Source organism: Pavona decussata, unplaced genomic scaffold, assembly GCF_977016875.1.
Source record: "Pavona decussata unplaced genomic scaffold, jaPavDecu1.1 SCAFFOLD_199, whole genome shotgun sequence".
In the NCBI taxonomy this organism is placed as follows: domain Eukaryota; kingdom Metazoa; phylum Cnidaria; class Anthozoa; order Scleractinia; family Agariciidae; genus Pavona; species Pavona decussata.
The window spans coordinates 418852-440868 of record NW_028145607.1 but is presented as its reverse complement, the minus strand read 5'-3'; the positions used below and the strand labels follow the sequence as shown (position 1 = coordinate 440868).

The 22017-nt window shown below is 40.3% G+C and overlaps 2 protein-coding genes across 2 annotated transcripts in view; one reads left to right on the top strand and one right to left on the bottom strand.

Annotated features, from left to right (window-relative positions):
• The window catches only part of LOC146461337 (ras-like protein 1), a 193430-nt gene that overhangs the window by 121098 nt on the left and 50315 nt on the right, over positions 1-22017 (bottom strand). The window lies entirely within an intron of this gene.
• LOC146461338 (uncharacterized) overlaps positions 1-22017 on the top strand; it is a 49212-nt gene that overhangs the window by 4894 nt on the left and 22301 nt on the right. Inside the window, exons 3-8 of the mRNA XM_085086979.1 lie at positions 3057-3128; positions 3942-4013; positions 13588-13659; positions 18962-19036; positions 19568-19642; positions 19754-19947. Coding sequence (XP_084943105.1) covers positions 18966-19036; positions 19568-19642; positions 19754-19947 — 340 coding nt within the window. The 5' untranslated portion in view covers positions 3057-3128; positions 3942-4013; positions 13588-13659; positions 18962-18965. The remainder of the gene's footprint in view (positions 1-3056; positions 3129-3941; positions 4014-13587; positions 13660-18961; positions 19037-19567; positions 19643-19753; positions 19948-22017) is intronic.

Sequence of the window (22017 nt, the reverse complement as noted above, 5' to 3'; positions counted from 1 at the left end):
GGGGAACGTGCCTTAAATGCGGGGAAGCAAATCATTTTGCCAGAATGTGCAGGACAAGTAACAAACAGGTACATGAAGTCACTGAGGCCGGCTACTAAGTAAGTGACAGTTTATTTGTTGAAACCATATCGGAAGACAAAAATCACCGAGTCAATTCTTTGTGGAGGTTGAATTCAGCCAGGAAAAAATCAGTTACTTTCAAGCTTGGCACGGTAGCCCAAGTGAATGTGATTCCATTAGAACTGTTACATCAGCTTAAGTGGAACAATCAAGAGAAAACCACACAAATATTGTATGGATATGAGGGAAGCCTCTGAAGATCGAAGAAAGTGTAAATTGCCCTGCAAGTACAAGGAGAAGGGTAAACACTTAGCATTCTACGTAGTATATACCCGTGTCCTGGGAATGTCATCCTGCCTTTCGTCAAAATTGATCAAGTTAATAAAATCTGTAGAAGAAATGAGAAAACTAGAGCAAACCAAAAGTAATGTGCTTAGTGAGTACAGTGACGTATTTAAAGGGTTGGGGACTTTTCCAAGGACACACATGATTCAGCTCAAACCAGATGCACTACCTGTCTTAACCCCTCCTCCACACAGAATCCCAGTAGCACTCGGCGACAAGCTAGAAAAGGGATCAAAAAGAGTGGCGGATCTTGGGTCATAGTCAAAGTAAGCGCACCAACTTGTTGGGTGAAGCCAATTGCAACACCAGGAAAGCAGCGCACAGGTGCCTTTTGAGTATACCTAGAGATCTGAACCCGGTGATTATGCGCAAGCACTACCCTCAGCCAACCCCAGAGGATCTAAGCTACCTGACACGTTCTCGACGCAACCTCGGGCTATTGGCACATAAGGCGAAATGATGAGAGCTTGTTATTGACCACCTTTAATACGCCGTCCGTTTGGACAGTAGCGCTTCACCAGAATGCCGTTCGGAATACACTCAACCCAGGAGGTATTCCAGAAAACAATGGACATCACATTTAAATGTATCCATCACTGATGAAAATAATTTCAAGAAGTTTTAGAGAGTTCGGGAGAGATTGGGATGAAGTGGAATGCGGAAAAGGGAGAAAGCGATAAAGGTTAGCTACTTTGGCCACGTACTATCTGGCAAAGGAGTACAGCCAGACCCAAAGACAATTGCTGCCATTCAGGACATGGAGGCATGGTCAATTAATTAAAAAAGCTCACACCTAATGTGCCGGAAGCTGCTCTTCCCTTGAGAAATCTTCTAAAGGACGACTCTGAGTATTTCTAAGACACGAAGATGTTAATTGCTTCTGCAGGAACCTTGGCCTGTTTCTATACAAGTGAGAGTGTAACACTGGGATTGACGCTTCCGAACATGGCCTGGGTGAAGTACTACTACAGGATAGCAAACCTGTCCCATATGCATCAAAATCCCTCACCCGCACCGAACAAGAATATGCGCATATAGAGAAGGAGATGTGTGCAATTGTGTTCGGAGCCGAGCGATTCCACTAGTATATGTACCGCAAACCTGTAGAAGTCATCACTTATTATAAGCTATAGGAGTCACTTCTAAGGAAGCCTGTATCGGCTGCCCCACCCCTACCTTCAAAGAATAACGCCACGCCTTCAAAAATATGACCTGAACGTCCGCCACAAGGCTAAAAAGGAAATTCTAGTTGGTGATATCCTTTCACGACTGCAACTGAAGGGCACCGACGATACACATGAGGCTATTGTTACCAAAGTCCACACTGTGATGACCAATCTTCCCATCTCACAAACAAACATTTAGAGGGAGCTACAAGCCAAGACGAGGGATGGCCCTGCGCTATAGCAGCTAATTAGAATCATCCAGACTGGATGACGGAATGAAGGAACTACAGAGATGAACTCAAAGTAATAGATAGGCTGGTGTTAAAAGGACAGACAGTAGTCATTCCTACAGCTGCCAGAAGAGAAATGCTGAAACGAATCTATGTGGGACATATGGGAATAGTAAAGTGCAAGAACGAAAAAAGGAAGCAATGTTCTTTCCAAAAATGCACCGTCATATGGAAGACATGGTCTCCAACTGCCCTACCTGCTGACAGTTCCGCATATCCAAAACAAAAGAACCCTTGATGTCACATGTCCCGGAAAACCGGTGGCAAATTGTGGCTGCAGAATGAAAGCCATATTCGCATGATTAGGCATCCCAGGGAAGGTTATATCACATATAACGGGCCCCAATTTGCTGCAGAACAATTTCCCCGTCTTGCTCATGATCGGTGGGAATTCTGGCACGTAACAACGAGTCCACATTACCACAAAGCGAATGAGCTGGTCTGAAGGTCTATTCAAACAGGAAAACGAAGGCGCATACATTTCAGTAGCTAAGGAAGATGGATACACCCAAGTGCTTGTTTGTCACTACGTAAAAAAAATCCGTGGGCTTGCGACCTGCCTACTGCTTGGTTTGGTTTCAATTTCTGATCAAACTAAATACTGGAACACTTTCAGGCAGGATCACACCCCAGTTTTGCCCTGAACTCCACAACTCTTGCAAATTGATTCTGAAGTTAAACGGTCGGTCACTCACTTTTCCGGCTATATTTCAGTTTAGAAAAAGAAAATCGTTTGTGTCTCGATATGCTGCCCTATGCAAATTGGTAACATTTGGTATGACCTCGGAATGGTAGAATTTTCACTGAAGTTCGTCACGACTTTACTTTTACAGTCCTGATGAGTCATATGAAAGTTCTTTTTTACACTATACATATGGTTGTGATAGAACTCTCCAGTAATCTTCTGTCAATTGGTTCTTTTACGCTTTTCATTTCGAATAAATTTGTTTAACTTTAATTCTCATTCCTTTTAAAGTGCCAATTCATCATAGAAACCTTCAGAAAAGAATAGAAAAGAAAAAAATCAAATTGCACCTGAGTGTTTTTGTTTTCTATGGCCTAAGATTTTCAATTATTTGTTACTTTTAAATTGTTGAAAAATGTTTACAAAATTAATAAAACGTCCCTTGTTTTGTTTTCCTTTTTTTGTTTGTTTGTTTGTCTGTTTGTTTTTAATTTTTTTTGCATTTTCCAGTAACTTGGCAGATAATAAACTCGTGAACATTGTCTCTGGTCTTTTCTGGAATCAACAGACTCTGGAATATTTGTAAGTAGCATCCTATGGTCTGTCATGTTTCTATTAGGACCGAGGTATCGCATGTCCTTTGTTTTCATAGTTTAGTCGCTGTACTTTTTAGTCAATGACATAGAATCGAAACTCTGAACTTATTCTTCAATCCTCATTCCCAATACTCCTTCGTTGTTGACTATATGTTAGGATTGAACAACACTAATGGATTGACTGACTGATTGATTAATTGATGGATTGATGGATTGATTGAACAATAAAAGTAAACACCATGTACGGGCATGGTTTTCGAGAAAACACTCGTTTGTAAAATATAATGTTGAGCAATTAAGAATGAAAAAATATCGAATCATAACAATAATTGTTGGCAAAAAGCTACAACTAAATTTGTAACAAAAACTGTAGCACTGCACAATTTAAACAGTTTTTTTTTTTTATTCATTCATTCATTCATTCATTCATTCATTCAATCATTCGTTCGTTCGTTCGTTCGTTCGTTCATTCATTCATTCGTTCGTTCTTTCAAAATAATCTAACAAAGAGCAAGGCTGATTTAACGGTCAGGAAAGTATATTTTCCAATATTTCGAAAGGCACGGCCTTTCTTCTTCAGGGCATGAGACTGACCCTGTGGCAAGATACGTTACAATTTTAAACAGTAGCAATAGATACCTGAAAAAAAGGCTAAAGTTACATAAACACAGTTTATCACTGGTTTTTACTGTTCGTTCTTCCGTTCGTTCGTGCATTCATTCATTTACATATTCATTTATTTATTTATTTATTTATTTATTTATTGAATGTTTGCCTGTCTGCTTTTTCTTCTCAATAGAATTCTTCAAAATAACAGTCTTCGGTCTATACCAGAGGAAGCTTTTGTTAACCTCACAAGCCTTAAATATTTGTAAGTATTTTTAGAAAGAGCAGACAATTTCACGGATAGCTGTAGTAAACCTTTCATCAGGTATTTTAATCAGCTACTTTAGCAATGCCAGCTAAAATGTTACTTGACTAGAAATAGAAATTCACGTATCTTCGACGTATCTTCTTGGCTATTATTCCAACTCGTTCACCGTAAACTACATAGCAGAACTATCCAGGAATAAAATAGGTAGGAACAGTAATCAAGTTTACAAAAGTAATGAAAGAAATGTAAATTTCCATATTTACACCCTAAATAACTTAAATTTTTGACCTGGCGTTAACACGATAAAAGAAATTAAAAAAAGTTGAAAACAAAAATAAACAAACAAAGATGAAACCAAAAGGAATGCGGCTTGGTTGTTAGGAAAACAACACTGGCCACTTCATTCGGTTTTCGCTTGCCTCGAGAGCCAATAAAAGCTCTTGGTTTGATTCAAAGCCTAGAGCTTAATTTTTTAGACGAAATTCTGAACTTAGAAGAGACTTTTTACAGTTGGATAAGAAGAACTTTAGGTTTTATAGAAAAATAAACATCATTAATATACTCTAAATTCGATTTTGACGTGACATTACGGCTTTATAATGACGGCTAGTTGGGAGAAAATATATTCCGTATTTAGGTTTTTATCGCGATACAAACATTCTGTTGGGGAGAGTAAACGGATAAAGTACAAATCGTGCTCTGATTGAAATAGAAATTCTTACTTCAGTCGAACTGTAGCCATTTCTCTGGGCGGGTTATTTGAATTTTTGCCTTTAATTTTTACAACAAAACAACAAAAATGCACAAATTTACAGTCCATAAAGTACCTACCATTGACGAAATAGACCAGCTAGTAGGTTTAAACATTTTCAAAGCAATTTTATTCAAAATTTGTTACCGCCTTGAGATAAACAACAACATGAAAACAGTGATGAATAAACCTCACAACCAGAAGCATGAATAAAAAAAGCAACCATACTAGTACCCAAAAACGAAAAAAGTGATGTGAAGGATACTTTAAGCGTTTTACATGAAGTTGTTTTTTTGGTTCTTGGGGTCACATGACCTACTTCGATGGAGAAAAACGTTTTGGACCGTTTTGTGAGACCACGAGGTTTTTTGGAGTACATGTATTGTATTTTTGTCTAGAAAAGGAATAAACGGTCAATTGGAACCATACTGGTAGCAGAGCTAGGTTCTTGAAAGGAAAACCATGCCAAGAAATCCGAAGAAGAAGAAGAAAGCTCGTGATAGAGCAGAAATTGAAGACAGCGCCGGAGCGGACGATGCCTGTCAAGAAATTGCAGACAAGATTCAGGAACGGAAAGTCGCAAAAGCTAAGTCGAAATCGTCGTTTACAAGGAGGAAAAATCAGTTGTTGGATTTGTTAGAAGATGCGATCGCAGCGAATCATCGTGAGATTCGAGATTCCCGAAAACTGTTGGATGAGGCACAAGAACGTGTTATTGAGGATCTGTCATCGTTGGTAGAATTGTATTCGAAAGCAAGCGATCGTAGTGCTCTGGAGAAAACAAGCCGTGAAATTGAGGATATCGAAGAAGAATTTGCTAAAGCTCAAGAATGTTTTCAAGAGTATTTGCATGCCATCAAAGATGAACTGTCGAGTCAAGCATCAGAATTTTCCGGGAAACTATTGGGTTTGCATTCAAAGGAAAAGAAAGCGCGCCAACACATGATCGACCTGGAGGAGAAATTTCGTGAAAAGGAAGAATCAATCAACCGCGCTCGAATACAACTTGATGAAGAATACGCACGCCGTCAGAAGGAGATGGAAACCGAAATTCTAGAAGCTAAGGAAGAGTTATCCCTGGCAAAACAAGATGCTACAGATAAATTATGCAAACTCGATGGTGCCATGGATGAGGAACTTGGGTCATCGCTCCCGCTGTCGCCAAAGAATGATACAAAGCCGGAAACTAAAAAAGATGGATCGTCCAATCATAAGCTTGGAAAGGATATGTGGAAACAATTAACGAGAGTATCAATTCCGGTCTTCAGTGGTGACAAACGTCGTTATGGGAGCTGGAAAGCTGCATTCATGGCTTGCATTGACAAGGCCCAGGCCACTGCAGAGTATAAGTTGTTGCAGTTGAAAAAGTACCTGTCTGGGGAGGCATTGAAGGCGATCGAGAGCCTGGGTCATTCACCGGAAGCCTATGAAACAGCTAAGAGCAGATTAGAGAGAAAACATGATGGACAGCGTCGTCAGGTCAATTTGTATATGGAGGAATTGGACCAGTTCCGACCTATCCGTACTGGTAATGCTAAAGATCTGGATAGATTAGCAGACCTTCTAGATGTGATCGTCATTAATCTCAAAGAAGCTGGAAGACACGAGGAACTTGGACATGGGTCTTTGTACATTAAGATACAGATGAAAATGACCTAGTTGATGCTTGCTAATTACAACAGATGGGTGTTTGAACATAAGAAATCAGAGTGTGTTGAGACACTTAGAGAGTGGATCATTCAAGAAGCTGAGTTTCAGACTGTTGCAGCAGAGACATTATGTGGAGTAGCAGGAAGGCGCAGAGAAGGAGTGCAGACCTTCTTTAGACAGACAAGAGCACCAGGAAAGGCTAGGAACCTTGACTGTGAGTTTTGCAGGAAAGACCACCCCCTGTGGCGTTGTGAAGAGTTTAAGAAAATGGATGTCCAAAGCCGTTGGCTTACAGCTAAACAATTGAGAGTTTGCTTCTGTTGCCTACGAAGAAATCACACCAGCGACCACTGTGCCTGGAGTAAGTCCTGTGGTATTGATGGCTGTCAAAGAACGCACAATAGATTGCTGCAAGGAGGTCTAGTAACAAGAAATGATTTTGCTGATGACCGAGTGAATCATGGGCCGGGGATAGCAGACCAGGAGCCGGAAAGAGCATTGGTTACTGAGGTGGGACATTCACAGAGCAGAAATGTTCCAGCCAGTCCTAGCATGGAGGGGGAGCGCAGCTTTTTAACGAGAGTTCCTTAACAACAACAATGATGACTTCGAAGACCCCAGAACAGGCACATTTTGTGGCTTTGCGTACCGTACCGGTGGTTGTGAAGAATGGAGGGCGGAGGTTGGTCTTCAATGCATTGTTGGATGATGCTAGTACCAAGACTTACATAAACGGTGATGTGGCCTCTGAGTTAGGATTGGAGGAAACCATGCAGAAGATCACTGTTAACGTCCTCGACGGTGGAGAGGATTCCTTCCAGACCATGCCGGTGGAGTTTGACCGGCAGGATGTGGATGGCAGGACTAATGTAAGGGTCTCAGCATATATCACAACACGGGTAACTGGAAACATGCGGCCGGTCAACTGGAAACTGCAAGCTGCAAAATGGGAGCATCTACAAGGCATTAACTTCCCCGATCTCGGTCCTCGACCAGTTGTTGACATGTTGATTGGGATAGACTATGCAGAACTGCATTATTCAATTAACGACATTTGCGGGAAACCTGGTGAGCCTGTGGCTCGACTGACACCTTTGGGCTGGACATGCGTCAGGGCGGCAGACGTGATTGCTGGTGGTACACCTTTGACCCATCTTAACATGGCCTACTTTGTGCATCAGTAGGAGAAGGAGCTGACCTCTGTTCTACAAAAGGTTTGGGAGATTGAGACATGTGGATCAGAGACAAAAAGAGAGAGACTGAAACCAGAGGAAGAGTTAGTCATCAAAGGATTTGAAAACTCAGTGCAGTTCAAAGAAGGGAGATATGAAGTCGCCATGCCGTGGAAACCAGATGCTGCAGAATTGCCAGAGAACTATGACATGGCAGTAAATCGATTGCTAAGCACAGAGAAACGGCTCTTGAAGGATCCACAGTTGTTTGGAGCATATTCTAATGTCATCACTGAGTACTTAAAGAAAGACTATATCTCCAAGGTGTCGCCGTCCGAAAAGGATAAGAAAGCCTGGTACCTCCCTCACTTCGCAATTGTGAGACCAGAGAAGACGACTACTAATACTCGTGTGGTTTTCGATGCTTCTGCAAAATGTAATGGTGTATCATTGAATGATGTTATTTATCAAGGGCCCAAGCTTCAACGTGATGTCTTTGATGTGCTGCTTCGTTTTCGGAGATTCTCGGTTGCCCTCGTTTGTGACATTGCTGAGATGTATTTGTGAATCGGGATGGGGCCGTCGAGTAGACCTTTTCATCGCTTCTTGTGGAGAGATTTGGATCAGTCAAGGCCTCCCGAAAAGTACCAATTTAACAGCTTGGTCTTTGGTGTCAATTCGTGCCCCTATCAAGCACAGTTTGTTTCACAGAAGCACGCAATGGAAAGCAAGGAACAGTACCAGAAAGCTACTGAAACGATCTTGGAGTCAACATACATGGATGATAGTATGGACTCTGCACCTAGTGACGAGGAATGCTTAGAGCTGTATGACCAATTGTCAAAACTGTGGGGGTCAGCCGGCATGCACGCAAGGAAATGGCTTTCAAACTACGAGCGAGTACTTGAGAAGATTCCAGAAGGAGACAGAGCTGCTAAAGTTGATTTAGACAGAGGAAATTTGCCTTCGGTAAAGACACTTGGCATGTTGTGGCTCGCCAAAGAAGATGTTTTTACTTACAGAGCCAACCCACCTGAGGATGACTATCCCTTAACCAAGCGGAACTTTCTGCGCAAAATAGCCATGTTGTTTGATCCCATGGGATTCCTAGTGCCTTACGTGATTAGAGCAAAGATACTTCTTCAAGAGATGTGGACCTCTAGATTGGACTGGGATGACCTACTAGACCAAAGCCAAGCTAGAAGAGCAAAAAGGTGGTTTGAGGAGCTTGGAGAGCTATCAGATGTTAAAGTTCCCCATTGTTTGCAATTAGATCGTAGTGTTGAGGCAGTAACCCTACACACCTTTACTGATGCGTCAGCTGATGCATATGGAGCGGCGACGTATGCAAGATACCTTTACAAAGATGGCACAGTCTCAACCAGCTTAGTGGCCTCTAAAACACGGGTAGCACCCTTGTCAGCAACAAGTATTCCTAGGCTCGAACTAATGGGAGCCGTCTTGGGATTGAGGTTGGCCCTGTCTATAGCAAGGGTACTCAAGTTTGACAGGAACCAACTGACATTTTGGAGCGACAGCATGAACGTCTCGTGGTGGATACGAGGTCGCAGTTGGAGCTTCAAGCCATTCGTGGCAAATCGGATCGGGGAGATACATGATTCAAGTAATCCTAATCAGTGGCGCTATGTGAGCACCCGAGAGAATCCAGCTGATCTTCCGACTAGAGGAGCTGCAGTTGCTGAATTGAAACAAAATGAGATGTGGTGGCGGGGACCGACTTTTCTGAGCAAGGACCAAGAAACGTGGCCAAAGACAAAGACTGATCCAAGTCCCGAAGCAGCAATGGAAGTGCGGAAGAAAATGAAGACGTCTGGAGAGCCAGTGCAAGAATCAACCCTGTTTGCTTTGATGCCAGAGACACCTTCCCATTTACAGCCAAGCAGATTTCAAGTTGGAGAAAACTAGTCAGAGTAAGAGCACGGGTTGGGCGATTTGTGAACAACTGCAGGATACATATCATTGAGAGAAGTCACGGGGAGCTGGGTTGCCAGGAAATCGCAGATGCGGAAATCGAAATCATCAAGAAAGCACAACAGGAAGCATTTCATGAAGATTACAAGGCACTGGTAAAACAGAAGGCTCTACCATCAAACAGTAAGCTATTGAGTTTGAAGCCAGTCCTGGACGAAGATGGCCTACTTCGATCGAATGGCAGACTACGCTATGCTGACTATTTGCCATTTGATGCAAGGTTCCCTGTCATTCTACCAAGGAAGAATTCGGTGACAAGGTTGATTGTGAAATCTTTTCATGAGGGAAGCAACCACTCAGCGGGAACCAATCACACGCTGTCATTGCTGTCGTCCCGATTTTGGATCATGCTGGCAAGAGAAGAGATTCGTGAGGTCGAAAGAGAATGCTGCGAATGCCGACGAAGGAAAGCAAAGGCCGCAAAGCAGATAATGGCTCCTCTACCAAAGATCCGACTGAAATTGCCCTTGCGAGCGTTCGCCCGAACAGCAGTCGACTTTGCAGGACCATTTGTGACCGTACAAGGAAGGGGCAAGAGGAGAACCAAGCGTTACCTATGCTTATTTACATGCTTGCTGTCACCAGCTCTTCACCTTGAGATGACATACGGGCTGGAAACAGATTCCTTCTTGAATGCATTCTTCCGTATGACAAATCGAAGAGGTCTACCAGAGGAGATGATTTCTGACAATGGGAGTAATTTTGTTGGAGCGGAGCGGGAGCTGAGGGAGCTAGTTGCGCAACTGGACCAAGACAAGATTGTGAGTTTGGTTGCAAATAGAGGTGTAAAGTGGAACTTTAACCGCCCTCTGGCTCCCCATTTTGGCGGGGTCCATGAGACAATGATTAAAGCGGCCAAAAGAGCCGCATATGCGATACTGGGGAGTGCAGATGTTACAGACGAGGAACTGACAACTGCCTTTACGGATGCTGAAGCTCTTATTAACTCCAGGCCGTTAACGTACCAGTCAGCAAACCCCTTAGATGATGTACCACTTACCCCTAATCACTTCTTGTTCGGACAAGTGGGGGGTCACTTTGCTCCAGAAACAGTTGACAGTAGCCAATTTAGCCCACGAAAGCGTTGGAGACGTCTACAAGAGCTGGTGCGGCATTTCTGGCACCGCTGGCTTCGAGAATGGCTACCAACACTCAACCGTAGGACAAAGTGGCAGAGGGAACAGAAAGACATCCAGTTCAAAGATGTTGTTCTAGTGATTGCCCCAGACACGCCTCGTGGACATTGGCCCCTGGGTAGAGTTCAGGAGGTTTACTCTGGAAAGGACGGGCATGTTCGAGCAGTGAAAGTGCAAGTGGGTCGTAATGCCTTGGTCAGACCAATCGCCAGGATTTGTCCCTTAGAATGTGCCGCAGAGGACGCAGCAGCCAGGAGACAAGATGAACACTGAAAACACTAACGTTATGAGCATTTAAAAACATTGAGAGTACATTGAACCATACTAAGGAACACTGAGAACATTAAGTATAACGTTATGGGTTCGATGAGACACCAGGCCATCGAAAAGGGGGAGAATGATGTGAAGGATACTTTAAGCGTTTTACATGAATTGTTTTTTTGGTTCTTGGGGTCACATGACCTACTTCGATGGAGAAAAACGTTTTGGGTCGTTTTGTGAGACCACGAGGTCTTTTGGAGTACATGTATTGTATTTTTGTCTAGAAAAGGAATAAACGGTCAATTGGAACCAAAAAGAGCATTGTTATCCTAGCTTAGATGCTGTGGAGATTTACAAATTTGAAATAAACCAAGCGGTGAACAATACTGCAAAAATTACCGAGTCTGCCATTCGGCGCATGCGCTAGTTACGACAAGAAGATCAAATTGACATACCAGAACCATGAAAGACAATACAACAGAGCTCTTGAAGCACTTTTTTCTAGAGATAAGAGACTCCAGAAAAGAAACTTTCGGCGAAGAATATGAGCCTGCAACGCCGACAGCCTACAGAAAAGGCTAGAGAAGGTATTTTCTGGAGAGACGCGAAGGTGAAAACTTCGACATATATTTGGCGAGGGTACTAATTTAAACAAAAACCTTTGAGCAAAGCGAAAACATCTCGAAGCGTCTGAAAACGGGAGCAGTTCAAATAAATCATATCCTTTTACTTTAAAAATGCCATAATTTATTGGAATTTATGCTTATTGTTATTTTCTGTGGCCGTTTTCACACTCCAGAAAAAGTCTTTTAAGCCTTACTGTAAATTTCTCTTTATCGAATTTATAATCACTCTTTATCACGTACCTTTAAAGAAAAAAGTTGTATCTGCTTTATATGGTACATGTTCACCACAAAACAAATATTATTAGTGTTCCTTGAACAGTGTCACAAACTTTGTAAACGTCGCCTGTTCATCAGTACGGAAAAAAATTTTTATCTGTGCACACCGAACCCATTTAAGTGCCTGCTGCCACGCTCCGTACTGCCCACCGCTGATAAAAAAAAAGATCTTAAGGTTACCCGACACCTTCAGAGGTGTCTCGCGTTTAAGCGATGTAGCGCGTCCAGTTTAACTGTAGATACCTACACACCTATATCAAATTAAAGCGTATAGAGCTGGCTATCAAACCATACCAAGAATTTTGAAATAAAATAAATTGTCGAATTTTTCACGACCTCTAATTGCGAGCGTCCGAATCACTTTTTTAAAGCTACAAGTCAAAGTGAATTTTGTTTTTTGCTAATTTAATTTGCTCCTCAGTTTCTGGACCCAAAGCACTAAAAAACGTGTCTGCGTTTTGCCATATTCAATTGCAGTGAAAAGTTATAGAGCATTTTCGAAATAGGATGAAAAAAATGTGGAGTAATCGTACAAAAATCGCTCTCGGAGAAAAAATATTTCGAAAGAAAAAATTCGCAGACACTTTTTATTATTTTTATGTTAAACTAGCTACTATCCAAATTTGAAGGCAAACGAACAAATTTCTTTTGAGTTTTAGCTCTTTGAAGTGGCTCCTTCAAGTGAAAAAAATTTATTCGAGAAAACAGCGCTAAAAATTTGTCAATTCATTTTATTTCAAAATTCTTGGTTTAGGTGGATAGCCACCTCTATAAGCTTTAATTTGATATCAGGGTTCAGGTATCTACAGTTTAAACCGGACGCGCTACATCGCTTCGACGCGAGACACCTCTGAAGACACCTCTGAAGGCACAGGGTAACCTTAAGATGTGGTTTTTCTCACGAAACTATTCATAAAGTGTACGAATTACCTCTCCAGATCAAAAATGACATTGCAATAACGATGTTCCAATATAACATTATCCACAACATTCTTACAAGTCAAGTAAATCTGTTAAGACCCAATATTTGTGGCAACAATGCATGCGGTCAATGCTTAACTGATATTCACTCCTTACATCACATGTTCTAATACGCTGCTCCTATGCTATAGCCTTTTGAAAGACTTTCCAATGCTGTTCAGCCAATAAAACGGAACAATCGCAAACATTATTAAATGTAATGATTGTATGTGGGTTTCTACAACGGCCTAGACAACGTAGCCTACGTAACTCTTTTTTGACAGTTTTCTCACACTTTTACTACCTTCAAATATACCTTTTAATATTTCTTTTAATATGCATTTTTTAACGTGTTTTTTGTTTTGTTTTGTTTTCTAAGTTGTTGTTGTTATTTGTTTTTGTTAATGTTGTCAATGTGTGCAAATGCAATCATTTACTGACAAAAGCTAAAAAAGACAAGGCATAGCTTGCAACTTAGAAACTATGAAAGTGTGTTAAGGTTTGTAAACTACGGTTAATAGCATAAATATAAAATGCTGTAAATTTTTGTACCGTGCATTAAAAATTGTTTATACCAATATGAAAAAAAACGTATATGATAAAATTAGCCCTATTGAGTTTCTAGCAAATCTCAATCATAGATCTCACTTAAGTGTTATTCTCAAAGTGTTCCGGGCACTTGGGAGCCTCTTGTTCGGTATTTAAGCTAGATGCGCACTTGTGAAACAAATTTATTTCTTTCGGCAGATTGCTGTCAGATAATCCTATAAAGGCCGTTGGATCTCGGGCATTCGTTGTGCCAAACCAAGCTCTTTCTATGTGAGTATATGTTGGAATATGTTGAAACGTCGTTAATTCTGTTAACATTGTCCACAATGAAAACATGTTCCCAATAGTTCTGGGCGCGTGATTACTTGTGAAAGAAAGAAAGCTCTTTTCTCTTGTACAATTTTCGTTGTTGGCGCGTGAGGGTCGGTTTAAATTGACCAATAAGAGAACCTAATGTAATTTGAACTCGTGCAGCCTCCCACGGCGGTTTCCGTTAAACAGGCCGAACGTTGGCGAAAATCACCAGCAACTGAGTTTTCTTCCAATTCTCGTTATGTAAGATCCCAGTGTGATCAACATGAAAGGTGAATGTTATGGTTAAGTTACGGCGCTTGTCGAGGAAGTGGATGAGAATTTTGATGTGAGAGCAATTTCTGAGACGAGAAGGAAGTGAGTCACCAGCATTGCTCATGTTTTCGGTATTTAAAGAAAAAACGAAACGAAACTGCCGGATTTAAACAGCAACAAGTTCCTTCCAAATCGCCCATAAGACACAAAGACAACCTTGTCATGTGGTCTTTCATTAAAAACTCAATGGTATGGTGTCAGAAGTGGGATAGTTCAAAAACAGTTTGAAGCACGAAAATCTCGCCCAAAATGAATTTATTCAAGCCGCCCTTAGCACTAAATATACAGGAAAATGTTGCAGATGACTGCCTTAAGTGCGACCTCAACTGTACATGGAAGCTTCAGGTTCAATGAGAAAACCCGAAAAGCAGCAATTCGCCTTATTTCTTCATCTGATCGGAAAAGAAGCACCAGAGATTTACAGCACATTCTCGTTACCACCTGGGGAGTGAAAGCTCGACGTCTTATTCCAGAAATTTGAGGACAATTGTAATCAGAGGTGGAACCTCGCATTTGAACGCCACAAATTCTTCACTTGTGTTCAGGAACAGATCGAGAGCATCGATCAGTAAGTAACTGAAGCGCGTGCCAAAGCAAGCATGTGCAAATTTAGAGAGCTGTGTGAGAGCTTAATTCGCGACAGAATCGTCTGTGGACTATCCTTCAACACCTTGAAAGAAAAGTCATTACAAGAAACCGACTTAAGTCTTTTGAAAGCCATTGATATGTGAAGAGCGTCGGAATTTTCAAATCGCCAAAAGGAATCGATAATCGAAGAATCCAAGAGTCCCGATTATGTAAACAAGAATGGCACACCAGATAGTAAATCTCCACCAAAAGAGAAAAAGCAAAGGGATCGCCAAAAGAATACGAAAAGTGAACCACCAAACAGATGTGAAAGATGTGGAACAGTTCATGCAACGAGGAAAAGCCCAACTTTTGGAAAAAAATCTGTCAAAAATTCAAGTGTTGAAACGATATTGCATCTCAGTGTCTTTTAAATAACATTCGTTTTGTGGATAGTGATCAAGCCGCTCATCTTGTTGTCGCAGAAGAGCAATAGGACGATTTATTTATCGGCCATGTCCAGGAAGATGACCATGAAAAAGAATGGAAAGCATCTCTTCAAGTGAAGAACAACCTGATAGAATTTCAATTGGATACCAGAGAACAAGCAAAGTAATCTCATCAGATGCATTCAACTCGCTCAAAGGAACGCCGCAACTGAAGACAAAGCAAACCGGGATACCAGTGGTAGAAGTGGCAAGGATGATTTGTAAGTACAAAGACAGACAGATTGACCTCATTTCTTTGTTGCTGAAGCTGAGGGTCACCCCCTCCCTTCCCTACTTGGTTTATGAGCATGTCAAGGACTGAGCGTTATTAAGTTCATCAGAACTGTTGACACAACTGATGTCAATGCTGAGAGTTCTGTCCTCATTGTATTTAACGACCTGTTTGAAGGCCTTAGAGAGCTTGAAGGGGAACATCATATTAAAGTGAACCCAGTGGTCAAGTCTGTAATGCCTTACTCTATTGTGATAGTGGAAAAGCCAGATACAAATCTGAGAATCTGCCTTGACCCAAAACACCTGAACTAAGCAGTAAAAAGAGGGCATTTCCAACTCCCAACATCCACTGAAAGAATCAGCAAGGTAACTTGTGAAAAGGTTTTCAGCAAAATAGATGCCAAGAATGGCTTATGGCACGCAAAACTAGACCACCCTAGTTCTCTTCTCACAACGTTCAACACACCATTTGGACATTGCAAGTTTAATCGTCTACCATTTGGCCTCAACTGAAGTATTCCAGAAGAAAATGTAGTTTCCCTTAGAAAGAATTGATGGAGTAGAAGTGATCTTTGATGATCTTTCTTTATGTGGAAAAGATGAAGAGAGCCATGACAAAGCACTCACTAATGTTATTGAGAGCCTGAAAGAAAGGTGTTAAGATAAAGAAACAGAAGTGCGAAATCCAGATTCCCGAAGTTGTGTAAATTGGCGACAAGATTACCAAAGATGGAATCAAACCTCATGAATCGAAGAGTGAGGCAATCCTCAACTTGCCATCACCGCAAAACAAGGAGGGTGTAGAGCGCCTGCTAGGCATGCTAACCTACCTAAGCTAGTTCATCCAGAATAAGAGCACCTTAACTGAGCCGCTTAGAGTCCTACTTAAGCAAGACGTAAAATGGCACTGGGAGGAACAGCAAGAAAAAGCTCTTAATGAAATTAAGAATGTCCTTACTTCAAGCCAGTACTGCGCTACTGTGATGTGAACAAGCCTGTAAAGCACTCAGTAGATGTATTCCAATCAGGACTTGGAGCTGTACTACCTCAGGATAATTATCCTGTAGCAAATGAAGCGAAATTCCTGACTGATTGTCAGAAAGACTATGCACAAATCGAAAAAAAAAACACTCGCAATAGTATTTGGATGTGAACCCTTTCACCAGTACCTATATGGAAAAGAAATAGAAGTAGAATCTGATCACAAGCCACCAGAAGCAATCTTCGGCAAATCGATTGCTTAAGCACCACCCAGAGTTCAACGTTTACTGATTCGGTTGCAGCAATACCACCTAAAGGTGAAGTACGTCCCAGGAAAACAAATGTTCATTGCTGATGCCCTATCCAGAGCACACCTGGAGACCTCTTACACCAATCAAGGGATACCTGAAGCTGAAACTGAAATGCAAGTCCATCTCCTTGTAGCCAACCTGCTAATTTCAGAGAAAAAAAATTGAAAGAGTTTTAAGAAGCAACAGCAGCAGATTCAACTCTCCAGACTGCTGCAGGGCTGACCATACAAGGATGACCTGGACATGAGAGTAAAGTGTCCGCTGATGCAAAACCATACTGGAGTATCAAGGAAGAAATCGATGAACGTGATGGAATTCTCTTAAAAGTCGCAAGATGATTGTTCCAGAACAACGGAGACTTGAAATGCTTAAAATAATTCACGAAAGCCACCTAGGAATTGAGAACAGCATGCAAAGATCCGGCGACATCCTGTACTGGCCAAACATTAGGCAAAGATATCAGATGTGATTGTAAATTGCAAGTCATGCCTCAACCACAGGAAGAACAATGTCAAAGAGCCACTGATCTAGCATGAAGTCCCAGATCGCCTGTGATTTATTTACCCTTGGAGGCAAGGACTGTCTTCCGACTGTAGATTATTATTCAAAGTAAGTAGAGATTGGCTTGATGCGTGACAGCACTATGAGTTCGGAAGTAATCACCCAATTTAAATCCACCTTTGCACGCTATGGAATACCCGACGAATTCATTTCAAACTACAAGTCCCAAGCACCCACAAGCTAATGGAAAAGTAGAACAAAACATTGGAACAACCAAATCTGTGCTAAATAAAGCTTATGAAGATGGTACTGATGCATATATTGCTTTCCTCAAATTCAAAAACACTCCGAAAACTGGCCTGAGTTACTCTCTAGCTCAAGTTCTCCTTAACAGAGGGCTGAAAACCAAACTTCCAACTACTATACAGTTACTTGATGCAAGAATTCCAATAGTATGCCAAGTCCAGCTCCTTGCTCAACAGAAAACACTGTTCGAATGAAAACAAAGAATGGCTTTAAGCCTGCTACAGTTACAAAACTTGCTCACAGCCCCCATTCAGTAATGGTGACCAGCAATGGAACTCTAGACAGGCAAAACAGGAGAAACATCATCAAGACCCCGGAAGTAAACAACGGCACCATCACGAGTCCAATAAGTGACAGAGGGATCACCAAGAGACCAGGCAGTGACATCATCAAGACCCCTGATATTATTCGAACTAGATCTGACCGAACTGTCCGACCACCCAGACTAAATGATTTTGTATATTGCTAGTTGATTAAGGACTGTTAATCATTAACACGTTGCTAGGCCGAGTTGTCATTATCAGCTGAAAACATTTAGTGTCTGGTGGCCTTTGACATAAGATCTTGGACAATGAACCGTGGACAATGTTGACATTTAGATTGCATGTTTATTACTCTTCACACTCGTTACAGGGGAGATGTCATGATATATGCATTACGTCATTCTTTATCACCTGGTCTTTCATTAAACATGGCAAGCCTTACGTTTACATACTCACCTTGGGTTGCCTGTATTAACTGTATATATGCATGCTTCTCACTAATCTCTGCTCATGGTCCAAAGAAAATGAAGCAATCCGTAATTAGTAAATTTCCCCTCCCGTCCACTAATCCTACTTGTCCGGGGCACCCAGCGGCCCTTTTCGACAGTAGAAAGCCTTAATTGCTCCAGAAATTCGTTCGGCTCAAACTGTGATAAAAAAGATGTGTTTTTGATTCCAACAGACCTTTGAGATATGGAAAATTAATTGTTTTAGTCTTGAAATGAAAACAGAATGTCATTCAATTTAAATTGATGAATAAGGGAAGATAGCATTTTCCGAAGACCAACAGAACGAGTTTGGATTCACTTTTTTTAAGGTACACAAAGTTAAGGGAAAAGGAAAAAACGAAAACCCACATTTCAAATGTTTGCCAGTAATTCTAATTTTCCCAAAAGGGATTCCGTCGCCGCTTGACTGGCTAGTAGTAAACTTAAGCGTCTTGCTAGTTGTGTAAACATTCCGCGTCGTATTATTTTTCCGAGAGAGTTACCCTTACTTACTCCCTCAAATTGTCTACTGTTGTTTACAAACACAAGTTAGAAATAATAACTCTGCCTCGTTTTCTAAAGAATCCATTGAAGGGCACGGATTATTAGGTGTCAAAAATAAGGTTTCTGATAAATTTATTTATCTGTTAATAGAAAATTGTCCAAGATCAGTTATCAATACAAAGATTCAAAGTACCTTGAATAATGTCTGTCATCATTCCGTTGCTCTTGTGAAAGATATTAATTAGCATTTTATAAAAAGGGAGTCACCAGCAAACAGCGCAATATCGTTTTTTTGTTGTTAGATACATGATAAGGACAGAGTTGGAATCCGTGAAGGCGACATCTCTCGATGGAGCATCTAAACTGATCACTGGAATGTGAGTATCAAAAATCCTGCTCCGTGTTTAAATGGTATTTTTTTCTTTTTTTTTCTTTTTTTTTTCAAATAGTAAATAGTGATAATCTTTATTAATAGATACTTTAGTTTGACACCGTGTTGTCCAGAGGAATATTTGAACTTTTATAACATTCTAATAAATTTATCTGGGAACAATTTGCTATGACAGGTCAGTTTTCACTTATTTTCCTTTCGCAATGCCAACTAAATTATGGCACGTATTATTCTTTCCAGAAAAAGGAATATTTCTGTTTTGATTAACCTCATTGAACTCCTCAAAGGAAACATCTTTTGACATACCATCTTTCTCTCGGGTACTATTGTCATAGCCTTGATATTCTATACGCCAAAAAATAAGATAAATAAGCTCGGGCAAAGATTGCTTAAAATGTAAGAATAAATTGAGACAAGGTTTTTCTTTCGAGATTAAAAAACATTTGACGCAATGTTTTTTTCAGTTAAATTTCATGATTCAATGTAAAGCAGATAGTTATGTTTGTATCATTTGCAGAACTGTGAAAAATGGGACAATAGGTACCATGAAATTCACCCATGTAAATGGCACAGCGCGGTGCAAAATTCAGCTGTAAGTGTTAAACTAATTATTTTCTGAATAAATTATTAAGCAATTCTTAGTTTCATCGATTTTAGCTAAATATTCTATTAATTGTTTCCTTTTGTTGCGATTTGTTTGAAGTGGACTGGGGGAAGGCGAATCAGAAGACATCAACCTTTCTCAAGTGTCGGATGTAACAGCTAAGAAGAGCATAAAACAGTCTTTTGTGGCTGCTGGGTTTGGAAATACATTACTTGGAGAATACAGACTCCTTCCATGCCCATCCGGCACGTTTTTGAAACTGGGTCTCCTTACCTGCCTGAAGTGCCCAGCAGGTGAGTCTCTTCAAGTGTCTATCTTGTATAGAAGATCTTTTTAAAATCACGGTTAAGTCTTTAAACAAAGTTGTTTCCTGAGAGGACCTCATCATAAATGATGACAACTGCATTAAAGCTGGCAAACAACTGATTTATTTTAACTGAAGATTTTGAGAATCATTTTATGATAAAAATTAGCGATAAGGAAATTGACGTTATGGCGACTTTTTGTCATCATATATATTACGTTTACTTTGCATATTTATTGCTAACGACGGATACAGACGCATCTAAACATCGGATTTTCTTATCGCTATTTTTCGTCTTAAAACAATTGATTAATTTTAAAACAAAAATGTTGATTCATGAATCATTCATTCATTCACTCATTCATTCATTCATTCATTCACTCATTAGTTCGATATACACTTCTGTTTTGACTAGTTAAATGCAGCATCTTTCGCTGGTTGTTCATGAGCATTCGGACATTAGGTGTTTGCCCACTCCCTTGAATACTATGTGTCCGGGTTATGGCATGTGCAATGAAGGCGCTCTGCAGAACAACCTGATCATAGGATACTGATCTAGACAAGGTGGCATTTTGGAAGGGGTGTCAGGAATGTTACACATTGTCTCACTACGTATGGTTTAAAACATTTTCACTTAGCTCGGAAGACATGGGCATGGATTAGGAAAAGTGATGAAAATTAAAACAACAACAACAACAACATACAAACAACTCTGTTAAACAGCATGAATTTTCAAGGTCATTTCCTTGGCACAATTCGACCTACCTACTCAGAATAAAAATAAATAAATAAATAAATAGAGTTGAAGTCCACTTTATCACAATTTCAGAACACAAAAGATAAATGTTCATAAAAACTAACCTTGACGGAGTGAAATGTTTTTGTCAAATTCAAAGCGATCCAGGAAACTACATTCAAAGAATTGTTAAGATTTATATCTTTAAAGCTTAGCCTTCAAAATTTGATACTTAGAGAGGGCCATTTGGATGGACCAATCAGATAGGAGAACGTGACCGATTTAGGTCATGACATGGATTCTACAAGTAACCGATAAAAATTGCCTACAGAGTAAAAATTGACAATAGAGTGGACTTCCGCTATCTCCAGCAAGCAAGGGAAACATTTTTTTGTTCCAGACATACAAGTGTGAGATAGCCAGTTGTAACTTTACTGTAAGCCCTACCATCCCAAGAAAATGGTTTTATTTTCAGGAAAGGGGGTGTTTACTGCACTTTCTAAATACTCTCATTTACCCCAAAAAGGCATTTTCACTTATCTCTAGAAAAAGGAAGGAAAAATTCGTTTGTATTTTTGGATGGAATAAGAAACCGAGACAGCACGAACACTTCCAGAAAGGAAGTTAGAATTTTCATGTCCGCACTTGATAAAAACAAAATAGTGGATTATTTACAGAGATGATTTGATCATAGAATCATGCTCAATAGGGCATCATAGTTTCCCGCCAAACACAGAAAATGGAAAGCATTGTGCCGTTTGGACCGTCACATTCATACTTAGTACACTGACAACCTGATATAAAACTACAAAGGATTAGGGTTTCCTGTTCTTTACTAAAGACATACCTTGCAATGTGTTAAATATGATTCATTGGATGGGTGTATTTTTTTAAACCAAAAAAGATGTTTTAAAATGTACAGTTCTATCACAACGTTAATAAAAGCTTCTTCTAGTGATGCTCAAATTTTTTTGAAATTGAATCTGCAAAATAATGACTACTGTCCTGGAAAATTTTCATCTTAAAGGGACAGTATCACGCTATTTTTAGCAACACACTGAAAATCAAAGAGACGCTATTCCATTGACAGCAGAATGGCAAGAAACTATCAGCTGGCAGATGACCAAAATAAAAATGGGTTCAAGTTTGAAAACGTCAGGCCAATGTTTTCAATTTTATTCTGTTGTAACACACTAAAAATCGGTTGTACTAGTATATTTTGGTTCAACCTTTCTGTCAAATATATTTTTTTTAATTAGCAATTTAGAAATTAACTGTAACACAGTGTTCGAAGTTTAAATTTAGTGAATCTTTGCCCAAAAT